We start from the raw sequence: 16182 nt of genomic DNA on the forward strand, positions 1-16182 counted from the left end.
AAGGCCTTGACCTTGGCAAGTCAGCAGTGTCAGCCGCGTTCCGTCTTGTGTTTAATCTTGTGACTCTTCAATAGACAGTAGACGGAGCACATCCCTGTTCTATTTAGGGAGAAATCGTGCTTTCACGCCTGTTCTCAAGAGGCAATAAAGAGGTTCTTTTTCTTTATTCGATACTGATGACCGTACATTATGTCTAACCGTATTTATTTGTAGTGCCGGTGCAAACTCTCTTCTTTGACCACCTCCCCGACCTCCCTGCCGTTTTATATCCAGTCTGTGAGAATATTTGTGTGACAATATCCCAAAACTTTTTACAAGTCAGCTGATGGGAGAAATTGCTCCTAATTTACAAGGGCCTAATCTTCTATTTGCTTCCGCCGGTGCGACTGCTGGGCTAATGGGCGTGAAATGATCTAATTTCTCGCTCTATTAGACTCAAAGGAGGACTTCAAACAGATTGAATAGAAAAGTTCTGGTGTTTTATGATATTTTAGAATTTGAGTTTGAAACGATCTGATAATGTTTCCTAGAAGAAATTGTACACTTTTTGTATTTTGAAGAAGGTCAAAAAATAATCTTTATTTTTAAATCTAGAGGGGAAGGAAGGACTGAGGGGCAAGGGGTTGAGTTGGAGTTGGTCTTTTCCTTAAAATTTACTGTTTTTTTAGGGGACACCGATTTAAGGATTAAAGCGGAGTTCCACCCAAAAGTGGAACTTCCGTTCATCAGATTCCCCCCCCCCCCCCTCTGGTGTCACATTTGGCACCTTTCAGGGGGAAGGGGGGTGCAGATACCTGTATAATACAGGTATTTGCACCCACTTCCGGCATAAATATCCGCAGAATCTGTGGGTATTTACGCCCCCCCACCCCTCACTGTCTGCTGGGAAACACACGGGTCCCAGAGACAGCAGGGACCATCCGTATTGTGCTGCGCGACTCGCGCATGCGCAGTAGAGAACCGGGCCCCTGGACAGGTAAGTGTCCATGTTTTAAAGGCAGCAGCTGCAGTATTTGTAGCTGCTGACTTTTAAAAAAAAAAAATTTCGGCGGAGCTCCGCTTTAAGTTCCTAGGCATTGATGAGTCCTAAACACCCATCCGCATAGGCAACAAAATAACATATTTATAAAGGGTAACTCCACTTTCGTGGGGAAAAAAAATAGTAAATAAAAAAAAAAATGTATAATATAGCACAGTGGTCTCCAAACTACGGCCCTGGGACGGATGCGGCCTTTGCTTGCCTCTATCCGACCCTTGTAGCACTATTGCATCCTAAACTGACACCAATGATGGGCCACCATTCCTCTCACACCAGTGATGAAGCACCATTCCTCCCACCAATGATGGGGCACCATTCCTCCCACTCACACCAGTGATGAAGCACCATTCCTCCCACCAATGATGGGGCACCATTCCTCTCACACCAGTGATGAAGCACCATTCCTCCCACCAATGATGGGGCACCATTCCTCCCACTCACACCAGTGATGAAGCACCATTCCTCCCACCAATGATGGGGTGCGATTCTTCCCACTGATGCCAACAATAGGGAACTATTCCTCCCACTGATGCCAACAATGGGGCCCTATTACTCCCAGTAAAACCAATGAAGGGGCATTTTTTTTACTCCCACTTGTCAGTATGGCTCCCCTAAAGTCTGAAGGACAGTAAACTGACCCTTTTTTTAAGATTGGTTTAAGTTTGGAGACCCCTGATATAGCGTATTCAGTTGCGACACGTCATATTGTAATTGAATGGTATTTAAAATAACCTTTTCTCTTCAATCTGCATTTTCTGTAAAATGCAATATGGCCACCTGGGGGCATTCTATACACAGATGGTACACAGAACGCCCCAGAAATGTAATTTCCTGCTTGTGTGATTGGCTCACTGATTTTCCCAGAAGTCTGCAGAAGTCAGATTTTTGGGCAACAGAAATGTAATTTTTGCTGAGATACTCCCAAAGGGAAATCGCATCTAAGGGGATGCAGACCCTGCAACTTTTCTCATTAGAACCCTGCAAGTGCAGCAGCTGATTGATAATTATAAAATCGCTCCCAATTACATTCATTTTGCACATGGACACAGACAAATATACAACTATTTCTTCAGAATAACAAGAGAGTAATCCGCAACAAAGTTTGTTAAAATCCCTGCAAGGTACATAGATCACCCAGAGGGGAGTCTCCTCCTCCCCCTCCTCCTCCTCCCTCCTCCCTCCTCCCTCCTTTCTTTTTTTTTTCCTCCCTTTCTTTTCTTTTTTTTTTCTCAGTTTCTTTTTTTTTTTCTCCCTTTCTTTTTTTTTTTCTCCCTTTCTTTTTTTTTTTTTCTCCCTTTCTTTTTTTTTTTCTCCCTTTCTTTTTTTTTTCTCCCTTTCTTTTTTTTTTTCTCCCTTTTCTTTTTTCTTCCTTTCTTCTATGGGGGGGTGACCATTTTACCCAAAGGGAAAAGGTCACCACTAATTGATAGGAAAAGCATGTAGTGGATTTTATGTTGGTAAGAGTGTCTTCCCATTGCTATATCAACAAAGGAGAGAAATCCGAAACAAGAAGAATAAGGAAGAAGGGAAGTAGGGTGGTTAGAGAAGGATACTAACATAGGGGGAAGATAATAGTCCTTGAGCGCAGTGTCTTGCATAGGAAGTTCAACTTTCAAAAGCCTATGGGGGAGAGTTACTAAAACTGGAGCACACAGAATCTGGTGCAGCTGTGCATAGAAACCAATCCAACTTCCAGGTTTTATTGTCAAAGCTTATTTGAACAAGCTGAAGGAATCTGGTTACAATGTACAGCTGCAGCAGGTTCTGTGTGTATCAGTTTTAGTAAATCTCCCCCATGTGCAGTCAGAAAACGATTTAATGACTGTCATTCAGGGTAGCAAACAAATGAAAGTAGAGTTTAGAGGGACTTTACATGTACCTTGCAGGGTCTAATGAATAGGCATACCAAGCAACTTTAAAAAAAATAAACAAATCTTTATTTTTTTATTTAACAAATGGTTGAAAGTGCAATTGGTTAAAACCACAGTTACTGTTGAAATGTCCAGGAAGCGCTGGTCCTGACTGTAGAATCAGAGAAGATTGCCTAGGCATTTTGTGGGAAATACTGCTTCATCAGGGCCTTAAACCGGAGCACAAATTTGTACATGCACTGTAATGATATACAAGCATATTATTGACAAGAAATGCATATGAACATTAACAAATTTTATTTCCAACAAGGCTAAAAAAAAAAAATTAAACATACTGAGTCACATTAATTTAAATGTAGCTTTGTTGGAAATAAAATTGTTAATGTTCATATGCATTTCTAAAATAGGCTTGCATAGCATTACAGTGCATGTACAAATTTGTGCTCCAATTTAAAGGGATTGTAAAGCTTTGTTTTTTGTCCTTTTTTTAAATAACAAACATGTCATACTTCCACTCTGCAGTTCGTTTTGCACAGAGTGGCCCCAAACCTCCTCTTCTGGGGTCCCTCAGCGGCGCTGTTTGCTCCTCCCCGCATCGAGTGTCCACGTTTTAGAGAAGCGCTCTCTTGGGAGCGAGCCCGCACGGGTGTCCACCAGAGTCCGGCATCTGTGTCCATTCACACAGAATGCAGGACTCGGCAAGCCCCCCCCCCCCCCCCCCCCCCCGGCGCCACGTCATTGGATTTGATTGACGGCAGCGGGAGCCAATGGCTGCGCTGCTATCTATCCAATCAAGACACCATCTACAGATGATGTGCTTGTTCCCGGCCAGAGAAAGATCGGTGTCGGGTAAGCAAAACAGGGGGACTGGGGGGCTGCAGCACTACGGAAGGTTTTTCACCTTAATGCATAGAATGCATTAAGGTGAAAAACCATGAGGGTTTACAACCCCTTTAAGGACCTGATGAAGCGGGATTGCCCATGAAACACGTAGGCAATCTTTTCTGATTCTACAGTCAGGACCAGCACTTCCTGGACATTTCAACAGTAACTATGGTTTTAACCAATTGCACTTTCAACCATTTGTTAAATGCAAAATAAAGATTTGTTTATTTTTTAAGTTGATTGGTATGTAGGCCTATTCATTAGACCCTGCAAGGTACATGTAAAGTTCCACTAAACTTTGCTTTCATTTGTTTACTGTTCTATATGGGATGATGCCTTTTTGTAGGGTCATAATAACTTCACACTCATCCTCTTTACCCCTTAAATATGTCATTGAGGGTAGAGGTATGCTAAGTAAATATCAGAAGGAATTAGGCTTAAATAGTTCTGTACTCTTGGAATTTCGATGTGAAAATCCTATAGTCTTGTGTCTCTTCCAGTAACAGCCTGTCTCCTGTCTTGTCCCTGCAGGTTCTGGTACCTTGTAAGGGAAGTGTAACGAGCAGTTCATTCTCCAGCAGCTACTTCGAGTCCTACGTTCTTAAACCCAAGGAAGAAGGCTTTCTGACCGAGGATGGAAAGGTAAGGACATCTTACCAATCTTGCTGGTAGTTGTTACTAGGGATGCACTGATACCAGATTCTTAAACACTTGCCGCCTGCCATATAGCAAAATGACGGCGGCAAAGTGGTTTCAATACCCTGACCGGACGTCATATGACGTCGCCAGGAAATCAAGCCGCTGCAAGCCCCCAGAGCAATATAATGTTACCATAGTAATTGTACTATTCTGGGGAAGTGATATATATATATATATATATATATGTGTGTGTGTGGGTATATAATATTATATTGTGTATGTATATGGGGTTTGTTTGTTTATTTTTACACATTGTTTGCATATAGCAGCGCATTACATTGCTATATGCAAGCATTTTATTGAATGAAATCGATTCATTCAGTTTGTTTTGATTGCGATTTAGCTGTGATTGGTCAGAGCTAAGCACATGGTACAGATGGGGCTGCGAATGGCCCAGTCTGTACCATGTGATCACACTGACCAATCACAGCTAGCAACACAATTGTATACAATGGATGGCTTGAAAGTAAGCCATCCATTGTGTACAACTGTCATGTGACCTGCTGTGATTGGTTGCAGCAGGCACATGGTACCGGCAGCGGGCCCGTACAGTAATCGATCATCAGCTGTGCCTGACGGATGCAGCCAGTGACAGATTGCGCGGCCCAGTGATCCAGGAGGACATACTATGACGTCCGCCTGGATTGACGGGAGGTTCCCGTCAGCGTCATCTTGCCATACGCTGGGCGGGAAACAGTTAAATATGTTTCTCACGAACCACAAAGGATATAAATCCACTTTGTGTGCACCAAAAGCCTTTACGTTACCCAGACTTTACCTTGTAAAAGTAGCAGTGACATCATCACTGTGCTGTACATAGCCTGTGCAGAGAGCAGAGCTGTGGGAGGGGCCCAGCAGACTCCACCTACTACTAGTTTCTCATAGAAAACTACACGAGGGGCGGAGACAAGACCGGTCACACTGCACAAAGTGACAGAGCAGCGGTGAGCGGTCTGCATTACAGAAAACTCCTGCACAGAGGCAAAATCTCACACTGGATTACTGCACTGATCTAGGAGTGGACGGTGTCAGTGTTTTTTTTTTTTTTAATTTTATTTATTATTTTTACAATTTTACCTAAATATTTATGTATTACAATGTTTCCCCCTTTTTTTTTTTTTTTTTTTTTTTTATCCACCCTGTTGGGAGGGGAGGCTTTTATGAGATATTGACCCCTGACATCTCCCCTTTGAGACAGAGGGAGCGAGGACACAGATTCCCCAGTCCCTTTTTCAGTCGCCTCAGCTGCACTGAAGATGAATGAACAGGAGACAGAGGCTCCTGGTCATTCATAAACTGTGCATTTGGAAAAGGAAGGAGTCGGTAAATGACTCTGCTCTCCATCCTGACAGACCCAGGATGAGGGGGGACCAGAGGAGGAACCGGGGAGGACACGGGGAACAATTCGGGGTGATTTGGTGCGGCGGTGGAAGCAGTTACAAGCACCGATCTCCCTGACAGCTGCGGGAGAAGGAGAAGCAGCTGTCAGAAAATCTATACAGGGAGATCGGTGCTTGTAACTGCCCCCACCGCCACCCCGATCATCTGTGAGGCCCCCCCCCCCGACACCGGGTGTACTGGCCTCCTGCCAGGTATCGGGTCAAGCATCAGGGCAAATGCTCGGTATCGGCACCGATACCAGTATCGGTATTGATGTAAACCTAGCAGAAGCAACTGAATTCAGCAGCTGGGATTTTCATGCCATTAAAATCCAGACATAAAACTGCAGTCCTTCTTGTATTTTGCAGGAGGTTTATATTCAGGGGACCCAGGTTAAGCTGGGCACTGGTTTCGTCTTCTCTCTTTCCATACCCATTCTGTTTGAGGAGACCTTCTACAATGATAAGGAGGAGAGTTTCAGTGTCCTGTGCATTGCCCGGTCATTAGAAAAAGAGGAGAATCCAGGTATGTAGTCTTTTTTTTTTTCCACCTCCCAGTTAGATGTTTTTTGGATTGCACACAACAAAAAACAGGATTTAAGCCTTTAAATGTACATTTTGATTGTTTCAGAACAACCTACCACTGCACCGTCCAATACCTGCACTTTAAAAAACATTGAAGATGTGAAGGAATTCCTGGGGAAACACGTAGAACGATTTGACAAGAATATCACTTCATTCCGCAGCAATTTTAAAGTCCATGAAAGGAAGAGCCTTCGACATTATATTGTGAGTGCCCTCCTATGCGAAGGGCCTGAGTGTATTTAGCAGTAGTGTAATGTGTCTCCTGCCTCCTGACCATAGTCTGTGTCTGCTTTTGGAAATATCACCCATATTCTCCCCCCCAGTGCCTGAAACATTACAAGTCCCAGCTTTAAGCTCGCCATACACAAATTTTTGATCGAACGTTTGTAGAAAATGTGTTCCTCAGTTTGTGATTTATTGTCCAATTACAGACTGGGGTAGGTCCAAGGCCAGGCTTTATTGCTTGGCTTCAGCTAGTCTTCAGGTGGGTCACTGATCTATATGAGATAAGAGCAAACAGGGCGCAAAAGAATGTGTCTAAATAGAGTAATTTTTTAATGAAAGCTAAAACAATATCCCGCTCACAAGGTAAGTGTCCTGAGGCATAGGAAGTGCCCATAGTTCAAAGTGCCAAGATTCCCCACCGTTTGGAAATAACCATCGAGCTGTAAGATGTACAGCTGGCACTGGAATTGCCCTTAAGCTGACATATGCGGCCTCATTGTCCGCTGTGAAAACTTGTGGATTGCTGTGTAGCAGAGGCAACGCGTTTCAGGGCCCAGCCCCTTTGTCAAGGTGCTTTATATCACAGAAGTGAAGTACTAAGCCCAGGCTAACAAAGAATACTATATATTAAAACCTCTCCCTCTCCCTCATTCCAAAATATTTTAAATTCATTATTTTCCTCAACATTCTACAAACAATACCCCATAATGACAATGTGAAAGAAGTTTGTTTGACATCTTTGCCAATTTTTTAAAAGAAAAAATAATCCCATGTACATAAGTATTCACAGCCTTTGCCATGACACTCAAAATTGAGCTCAGGTGCCTCCTGTTTCCACTGATCATCGTTGAGATGTTTCTGCAACTTGATTGGAGTCCACCTGTGGTAAATTCAGTTGATTGGACATGATTTGGAAAGGCACACACCACTCTATATAAGGTCCCATAGTTAACAGTGCATGTCAGATGTACAAACCAAGGATTGTATGGAGGCACAGATCTGGGGAAGGGTATAGAAACATTTCTGCAGCATTGAAGGTCCCAATGGGCACAGTGGTCTCCATCAGAAAATGGAAGACGTTTGTACACACCAGGACCCTTCCTAGAGCGGGCCGCCCGGCCAAACTGAGCAATCGGGGGAGAAGGGCCTTAGTCAGGGAGGTGACCAAGAACCCGATGGTCACTCTGACAGAGCTCCAGCGTTTCTCTGTGGAGAGAGGAGAACCTTCCAGAAGAACAACCATCTCTGCAGCACTTCATCAATCAGGTCTGTAGGGTAGAGTGGCAAGATGGAAGGCACTCCTCAGTAAAAGGTACATGACAGCCCGTCCGAAGTTTGCCAAAAGGGACCTGAAGGACTCTCAGACCATGAGAAACAAAATTCTCTGGTCTGATGAAACAAAGATTGAACTCTTTGGCCTGAATGGCAAGCGTCATGTCTGGAGGAAACCAGGCACCACTCATCACCTGGCCAATACCATCCCTACAGTGAAGCATGGTGGTGGCAGCATCATGCTGTTGGGATGTTTTTCAGCGGCAGGAACTGGGAGACTAGTCAGGATCGAGAGTAAGGTGAATGCAGCAATGTACAGAGACATTCTTGATGAAAACCTGCTCCAGAGCGCTCTGGACCTCAGACTGGGGCGAAGGTTCAACTTCCAACAGGACAACGACCCTAAGCACACAGCCAAGATAACAAAGGAGTGACTACGGGACAACTCTGTGAATGTCCTTGAGTGGCCCAGCCAGAGCCCAGACTTGAACCCGATCTGAACATCTCTGGAGAGATCTGAAAATGGCTGTGCACCGACGCTCCCCATCCAACCTGATGGAGCTTTAGAGGTCCTGCAAAGAAGAATGGGAGAAACTGCCCAAAAATAGGTGCGCCAAGCTTGTAGCATCATACTCAAAAAGACTTGAGGCTGTAATTGGTGCCAAAGGTGCTTCAACAAAGTATTGTGCAAAGGCTGTTATACTTATGTACGTGGTATTTTTTTTATTTTTAATAAAATTGCAAAGATTTCAAACAAATTTCTTTCATGTTTGTCAATTATGGGGTATTGTTTGTAGAATTTTGATGAAAATAATGAATTTAATCCATTTTGGCATAAGGCTGTAACATAAAATGTGGGAAAAGGTAAGCGCTGTGAATACTTTCCAGATGCACTGTAGAGAGCTGAGATGAGGCCTGGGGAGTGCTGGCATGTGTGTTCAAATGGAGTTTCTGAAATGGGTCTGTAGAAGTTCTGCGAAGCAAGCCAATGCTGAAATTGGAGGTAGCGGAAGAATTCCGGACTGGCCAAACTTTGATCTGTGTGTAGCCCACCCTGTTCGACAGAAGCCGATTGGTCCTGCTGGAAAACCTGTTTCGATCAGTGGCTTGCAGCCAATCAGCTGCCGTAATGATCTGTGTATTCTGACAGTGGAGAGTGTCCACTGTCAGAATACAATGTCCTGGTGGGAATGGGGAGAATCCTCCAGCACAGTGATAAGCTATCATAGAAAGCTCCCCGGGTTCCTAGTAATGATCGGAAGCTGGTCCTGCCACCCATGTGATCACTGTGACAGCCAGTCAACGGGCTGTCCTTCGAAGCCCGGGGCATAAAGACACTTTTAAAGGGATGTTGGGATTATGCTGGATGGGGATAATATGTTTGTTTATATATGTGTTTCTTTCAGGACTCAGTTAATGCAGTTTACACAAATGCCTCCAGCATTTGCTCCGAGACTCGCACTTGGTAAGTAATCACGCTTCCAGAGTTTTGTTTCTAAATTCCCCACACCCAGCCAGTGGGCTTCATGTAGGAAATTTAGGGTTGTCTCGATATCGGGGAGTTGGGCTGGGTGTAACAAGATGTCCGCTGCTGCTTACTGTGGCCGAGTGCAAGGTGTACCAAGATGGGCGTCGCAGGCAGCATAGCATTGCATAATAAATCCTTTCCTCTCGTCTCATGTTATTTATTGCTGCATTTCAGTGCCTGCTTATCAGTGCCCATAAGTGCCACCTATCAGTGCCCATCAGTCAGTGCCAGTCATCAGTGCTGGTCTGTATTGTGCTTTGAAAACTGTTACATGACATAAAAAAAAAAAAAAAAGAATCGGTATTGGTGAGTACTTGAAAAAAAAAGTATCGGCACTTGCACTCCATCTTAAAGTGGTATCGGGACATCCCTAATGCAATTTGTTGTCAACAGGACCCTTAAGAAATTTGCTTGTGTTCTCTGACCTGCGTTGGAAATGTTTTGTTATGGAAAATCCTCTATTTTTCTGTTCATCCACCATGACAGCCTTTAGTGGGAGACTCTTCAACCCTATAAACTATGTAAACAAGGCAGATCTCCGTTTTGACGTGGGGGGGGGGGGGGGGATGGATTCTGTGATGAATCCATCTCTTCCTCTAATAAAAGCAGCTCACTTAGTAAACATAAACACTGGCTAGGCACACATTTAACCTTTTGAGCTCCCTAGATGTTTAACCCCTTCCCAGCCAGTGTCATTAGTACAGTGACAGTTCATATTTTTAGCACTGATCACTGTATTGGTGTCACTGGTTCCCACACAGTGTCAAAAGTGTCAGTGCCTGATTTTTTTTTTCTGTCGCAATATCGCAGTCACGCTATAAGTCGCTGATTGCCGCCATTACTAGTATAGAAAAGAAGTAAAAATTCCATAAATATATCCCATCGATTTTAGATGCTAAAACGTTCATGTAAACCAATCAATGTACGCCTATTGGGATTTTTTTTTTTTTTTTTTTTTAACCAAAAATGTTTTTATTGGATATGTTTAATAGCAGAATATAAAAAATATTGTGTTTTTTTTTTTTTTTTTTTTTTTTCTTTCCCTCTTTCAAAATTGTCGGTATTTTTTTGTTTATAGCGCAAAAAATAAAAACTGCAGAAGTGATCGAAAACCACCAAAAGAAAACTCTATTTGTGGGAAAAAATTGACATAAATTTTATTTGGGTACAATTTCGCATGACCGCGCAATTGTCAGTTAAAGTAATGCACCACCCCACCTTAGCATTTATCAGGTTTCATGCCTTCTCGTACAGAATTTGGTAGGGGGCATGAAGGTACCACCCAGGTTAATAGGATTCAGTCAGGTAAAGGGGATGTAAACCCTCACATTTACCCAGTGAAGTGAATAGCCTCCGGTGATGCACAAAGGTTAAATAAATCCTCCTGTATAAGTTGTACCTGTTTATCTGCAGTCTTCTCTACATCTGTTCAGAGTTTTGAATTATAAAGCTTATGGAACCCCTCCCCATACAGCACACAGGAACAGAGCTGAGGTTGTCATTCAGCTGGAGATTCCTCTCCTGTCACCATTTTTCTCTTGGTGTCAGGAAAACCTGTCAGAAGAGATTTATGCTCATAGCAGAGGAACAAAGCAGTAGACAAAAGTGACGCTTAGTGCTCTGGATTGAAACAAGTACACACTATAGAGGGATGTGCTTTGTTCATATTTAATGTCTGAGATTTACACCCACTGTGAGGAGCTGTCTTGGAGGATTACTGAAAAAACAAAAACGCATATAGCAAATATTGCCATTTAGTTGAGTAGGATATTTGAGGCCAGGTCTTTTTTTACCTTCCCCCTCCTGTCCCACTCATTAACCTCGTTTGTTAAAGTGTATCCAAAGCCAAACATATTTTTTTTCGTTTTGGATAATCAAATGTTATTGCTGTCTGTATCCTTGCTGGAGAAGACTTACCCTCAGATTGTTCAGGTGACCAATGTCTCCAAGACTGAAAGTGAGGAAAAATCCAGACCAGGTATATAGAAGGTAAATCTTCCAATTGTGACACTTGTTCTGGTGATTTCTTCACTTGAAAGGCTCTTGTCTTCTGTTTCTCCGGAACAGAAAAAAAAGGAAGTTTCTCAATACAGATAGTGTTTGTGTTTTTTGTGTGTGGTGTTTTTTTTTTTTTTTTTTTTTTCTTTTTTGGGGAGGTCTACAATCTGAAATGGGGGGGGGGGGGGGGGGGGGGTTGGCTTTTAATATACTTTTAAGGAGCTGTCAAGGAGGATTCCAGGAAAAGCCGTTGCTGGTGAGCATGGTTTTACATCGCTAACAGTCTGTGAAAGTCTCATAAACTAGTATTTATTTTATTTTAGTAATGGAGCTCCCTGGTGTTCACCCGATGGCCCTTTTTACCACTTATTGTGCATCCCTCTGGACCCCTACAGAAGGAAAAATATTCTTTAGACTAGCTTCTAGTAATTAAATAGCTTGGTTTATTTATTTCATACTATATATTTTTTTTCTGTGTTCATCCTTTTTCTCTTTTTAAAGTGTTACTAAACCCACAACAGTAATATCAGTCTGTATATGCAGTCTTTGGTTGTTCTGAGAGAAAATCTGGTTGGAAAGAGAAAATAAAATGTTCCACGTGTCTCATCCTAGCTGTTATAAATGTAACATATATTTTATGTAGTGTATATTTTATGGAAGTATGATTCTGTTCTGTAACCATTGTGCGCTATGTTCTGCAGAGGTCTATTGCCAAGCAAGAGGGTCAGATGAATTTGATGAAGCAAGCAGTAGAGGTAAGAAGATTATCGGTGCCCCTGCAATGACCTTTTTTCTTTTTCTGGTTATGACCTGGTCAGTGTGGTCACCTTAACCCCTGCAGGAACGAATCAATGTCAAATTGTACAACCGTAGAAATACAGTCAACATAATGCAAGTTTGACTATGTGCTGTTGAGAATGTGTGTGAACTCTATTTTTTTTTTTTTTTTTGTATCCCTTTTTAGATGTATGTACACCATGGCATTTATGATCTGATCTTCAAACAAGTGGGGACCATTGAGGCAAGTGAGGTACGGTTCCTGGGAAGGGGGTAGTCAAGCAAATCATTGATTTTAGGTCAATATTTTCTCTTTTCTTTTCTTTCTTTCTTTCTTTCTTTCTTTCTTTCTTTCTTTCTTTCTTTCTTTCTTTCTTTCTTTCTTTCTTTCTTTCTTTCTTTCTTTCTTTCTTTCTTTCTTTCTTTCTTTCTTTCTTTCTTTCTTTCTTTCTTTCTTTCTTTCTTTCTTCTCCCCCTCTCTCTTTTTGCTTGTCTTGTCTTAATTTTTCTTCTTCAATTATCTTCTGTCTTTCCTCTCATCTCCTCTCTCTATCATTACTGTAATAATGAACTCTTTCGAAGCAGTAGGAGAAAAAGGAATAAACATGTAATTACTATCTCATTTCCAGTGTGGATTTAATTGTAAGGATGCTGGGAGCTAAGCCACTGGCGTTGCTCTTTTTTTTTTTTTAACTATTGTTTTATGCCTGTGCTGTGGTCTCTCTCTATCCTTTCTGCTTTTCCTTTTTTTCCTCTTCTTGTCCCTTCTCGTCTTGTCCCTTCTCTTCTCGTCTCGTCCCTTCTCGTCTCGTCCCTTCTCGTCTCGTCCCTTCTCGTCTCGTCCCGTCTCGTCTCGTCCCGTCTCGTCTCGTCCCGTCTCTCTTTTCTCTTTTCTTCTCTGCTCGTTCCTTCTCGTCTCTTCTCTGCTCGTTCCTTCTCGTCTCTTCTCTGCTCGTTCCTTCTCGTCTCTTCTCTTCTCGTTCCTTCTCGTCTCTTCTCTTCTCGTTCCTTCTCGTCTCTTCTCTTCTCGTTCCTTCTCGTCTCTTCTCTTCTCGTTCCTTCTCGTCTCTTCTCTTCTCGTTCCTTCTCGTCTCTTCTCTTCTCGTTCCTTCTCGTCTCTTCTCTTCTCGTTCCTTCTCGTCTCTTCTCTTCTCGTTCCTTCTCGTCTCTTCTCTTCTCGTTCCTTCTCGTCTCTTCTCTTCTCGTCTCTTCTCGTCTCTTCTCTTCTCGTCTCTTCTCTTCTCGTCCCTTCTCTTCTCGTCCCTTCTCTTCTCGTCCCTTCTCTTCTCGTCCCTTCTCTTCTCGTCCCTTCTCTTCTCGTCCCTTCTCTTCTCGTCCCTTCTCTTCTCGTCCCTTCTCTTCTCGTCCCTTCTCTTCTCTTCTCGTCCCTTCGCTAATCTCTGCTTCTTGCTTCTCTGCTCTACCCTCCTCTCTTTATTTCTATACTGATGAACTCTTTCAAAGCAGTAGAGAAAAGGAATATATATGTGATTACTCCCCAATTTTAAAATGTGGATTTTATTGCTAGGATGCCGCCTTTAACAAGATTACAAGGAGTCTCCAAGACGTCCAGCAGAGGGATATCGGTGTTAAGACTGAGTTCAGGTAACGAAATTGCGAATAAGGTCGGGAGTGGCCCATTTTTCAAGCTTAGCGGTATATGAAAGGAATTCCATGTCCTCATAAATTAGTTATTAGGCTCTTGATCATCTTAAAGTAGAACTAAAGTTCTGCTGGAAAAAACTGCAAGCAGTTGGGCTCTTTATTGCAGAAGATGCAGTGCATGTGCAGCTCAGCTTACATCGCCGGGACGGTCCGTGTGTGGGGATGACTGACTCAGTATTTATATATGTACGTGGGGGCAGCCATATTTGCTCATTATTTATTCAGGCTTGGCTAATGGTCCTCACAGTGGCTGTGCTGGATGGTATTTGTAATTTGTGTCTAGTCCTAGCAGTACAGATAGCAATACTGTGTTGCTGAGCGTTGAGTGTATAATGCATAACACAAGTGGAACAGTGTGTGGTATTTAAAGCTCTAGATGGTATACACAATGGGAAAGTCTGGGCAATGTCTCTTTCAGCTTAGTGTACAGAGTGGAAGAGTTCAGAGTTTGTCACATACATCACAGTGTGTGAAGTGGGGCTATCTGAAGAATGTGGACAGTGAATAGACTGTGCTGCAGGGGAGTGGCCCAGAGTTAATAACTTATAGCCAGGTGTAGACAGTAAAGTGGGCTGTGGTATGTCATATACAACACAGCCAGAACTGAAAAGCTAAGCAAACCTGATGCTTTGTCTCCAGCACATATCACGGCAAATTTTCAATTGCATCACTGAGCAACTAAAAAATGTTGATGCTTTCGTTGTAAGCTTTACAGCAAAATAACACCACTGCCTTCCTGCCCACCACGGGGCATTTACATGTTTAATCTGACACGATAGGGGGGATTTATCAAAACTGGAGCACACAGAATCTGGAGCAACTGCACATAGCAACCAATCAGCTTCTTCCTTCAGCTTGTTCAGTTAACCACTTGGGGTCCTCCCTATAGCAGTTTTACTGCTGCAGGCCGGGACCTCTGCATCGTGTCGCATATATAAGCGATCCAACTCTTCCGGGTTTAGACACAGCAGAAGCCCATCGGCGGGTACCGTGGACTCAATGTCCGCTTGCACCCTCCGATCATCATGCGGAGAGACAGAATGGCAATCTGCCTATAGTAAGCAAAGCATATTGCCGTTTTGACAGGAGGAAAGGGATGGAATTTGTGTCTCTGCAAAGCAGGGACTAGGATCCATGTCTTCCCCTAGTAAAAGCACCTCACACAGTACAGTAAAACACTGGTTAGGCACACATTTAACCCTTTGATCACCCCTGATGTTTAACCCCTTCCCTGCCAGTGTCATTAGTACAGTGACCGTGCATATTTTTAGCACTGATCACTGTATTAGGCCCCCTTCACACTTGTGCGACTTCGACAAAGCAGTCGTACGACTGTGGATCAGACTTTTTGCCCTGCGACTTGAAGTCCGACTTCAATGAACAGGGATCCAACTTTGATCCCCGACAATACCAGGCACTGTCTGGTATGAATCTTTAGGGGGAACTCCACGCACAATGTAAAAAAAAAAACGGCATGGGTTCCCCCTTTCAAGAGCATACAGGCCCTTCGATCCGGAATGGTATTTAAGGGGAACCCACATGCTGAAAAAAAAAAACGGCGTATGGGTCCCCCCCCAAATCCTATAACAGACCCTTATCCGAGCACACAGCCCGACAGGTCAAGAAAGGGGGTGGGGACAAGCGAGCGCCCCCCCCCCCCCCTTCTGAACCGCACCAGGCCGCATGCCCTCAACGTGGGGGGGGTGGGTGCTTTGGGGCAGGGGGGTGCTCTGCGCCCCCCACCCTCCAAAGCACCTTGTCCCCATGTTGATGAGGACAAGGACCTCTTCCAGACAACCCTGGCCGTTGGTTGTCGGGGTCTGTGGGCGGGGGGCTTATTGGCCCCCCACCCTATGTGAATGAGTATCGGGTACATTGCATCCCTACCCATTCAACTAAAAAAAAAAAAAAAAAAAGTGTCAAAAATAAAACGGTACACATGTTTTTAAAGTAATTTTATTAGGTAGCTCCGGGGTCTCTTCCAACTTCTTCCCTCTCCGGCTCTTTTGCCTCCTCCGCTGATATGTCTTCTGCCTCTGCCGGTTTCTTCTCCCCTCTCCAGGTCTTCTCCACTGATGTCTTCTAGCCCTCTCCGGTTCTTCTCCCTCTGTCCGCTGTCTTCTGCCTCTGTTGGGTCTTATTCCCTATCTTCTCGCTCTGTTCTTCTTCCGATGTTGACTCTACGCTCTCTCCCGCTCTAATGCCGGGTGCGCGGTGTGCCACTACTTATATTGGCATGGGGCGGGGTCTTTGGGAGGT

The 16182-nt window shown here is 43.7% G+C and overlaps 1 protein-coding gene across 1 annotated transcript in view; it reads left to right on the forward strand.

Moving 5' to 3' along the window:
- The window catches only part of ANKRD27 (ankyrin repeat domain 27), a 105989-nt gene that overhangs the window by 41691 nt on the left and 48116 nt on the right, over positions 1-16182 (forward strand). Inside the window, 8 exon segments of the mRNA XM_073605799.1 lie at positions 4327-4437; positions 6243-6399; positions 6505-6662; positions 9362-9380; positions 9383-9420; positions 12183-12236; positions 12446-12511; positions 13787-13863. Coding sequence (XP_073461900.1) covers positions 4327-4437; positions 6243-6399; positions 6505-6662; positions 9362-9380; positions 9383-9420; positions 12183-12236; positions 12446-12511; positions 13787-13863 — 680 coding nt within the window.

Source organism: Aquarana catesbeiana, linkage group LG11 (assembly GCF_042186555.1).
Source record: "Aquarana catesbeiana isolate 2022-GZ linkage group LG11, ASM4218655v1, whole genome shotgun sequence".
Classification (NCBI taxonomy): domain Eukaryota; kingdom Metazoa; phylum Chordata; class Amphibia; order Anura; family Ranidae; genus Aquarana; species Aquarana catesbeiana.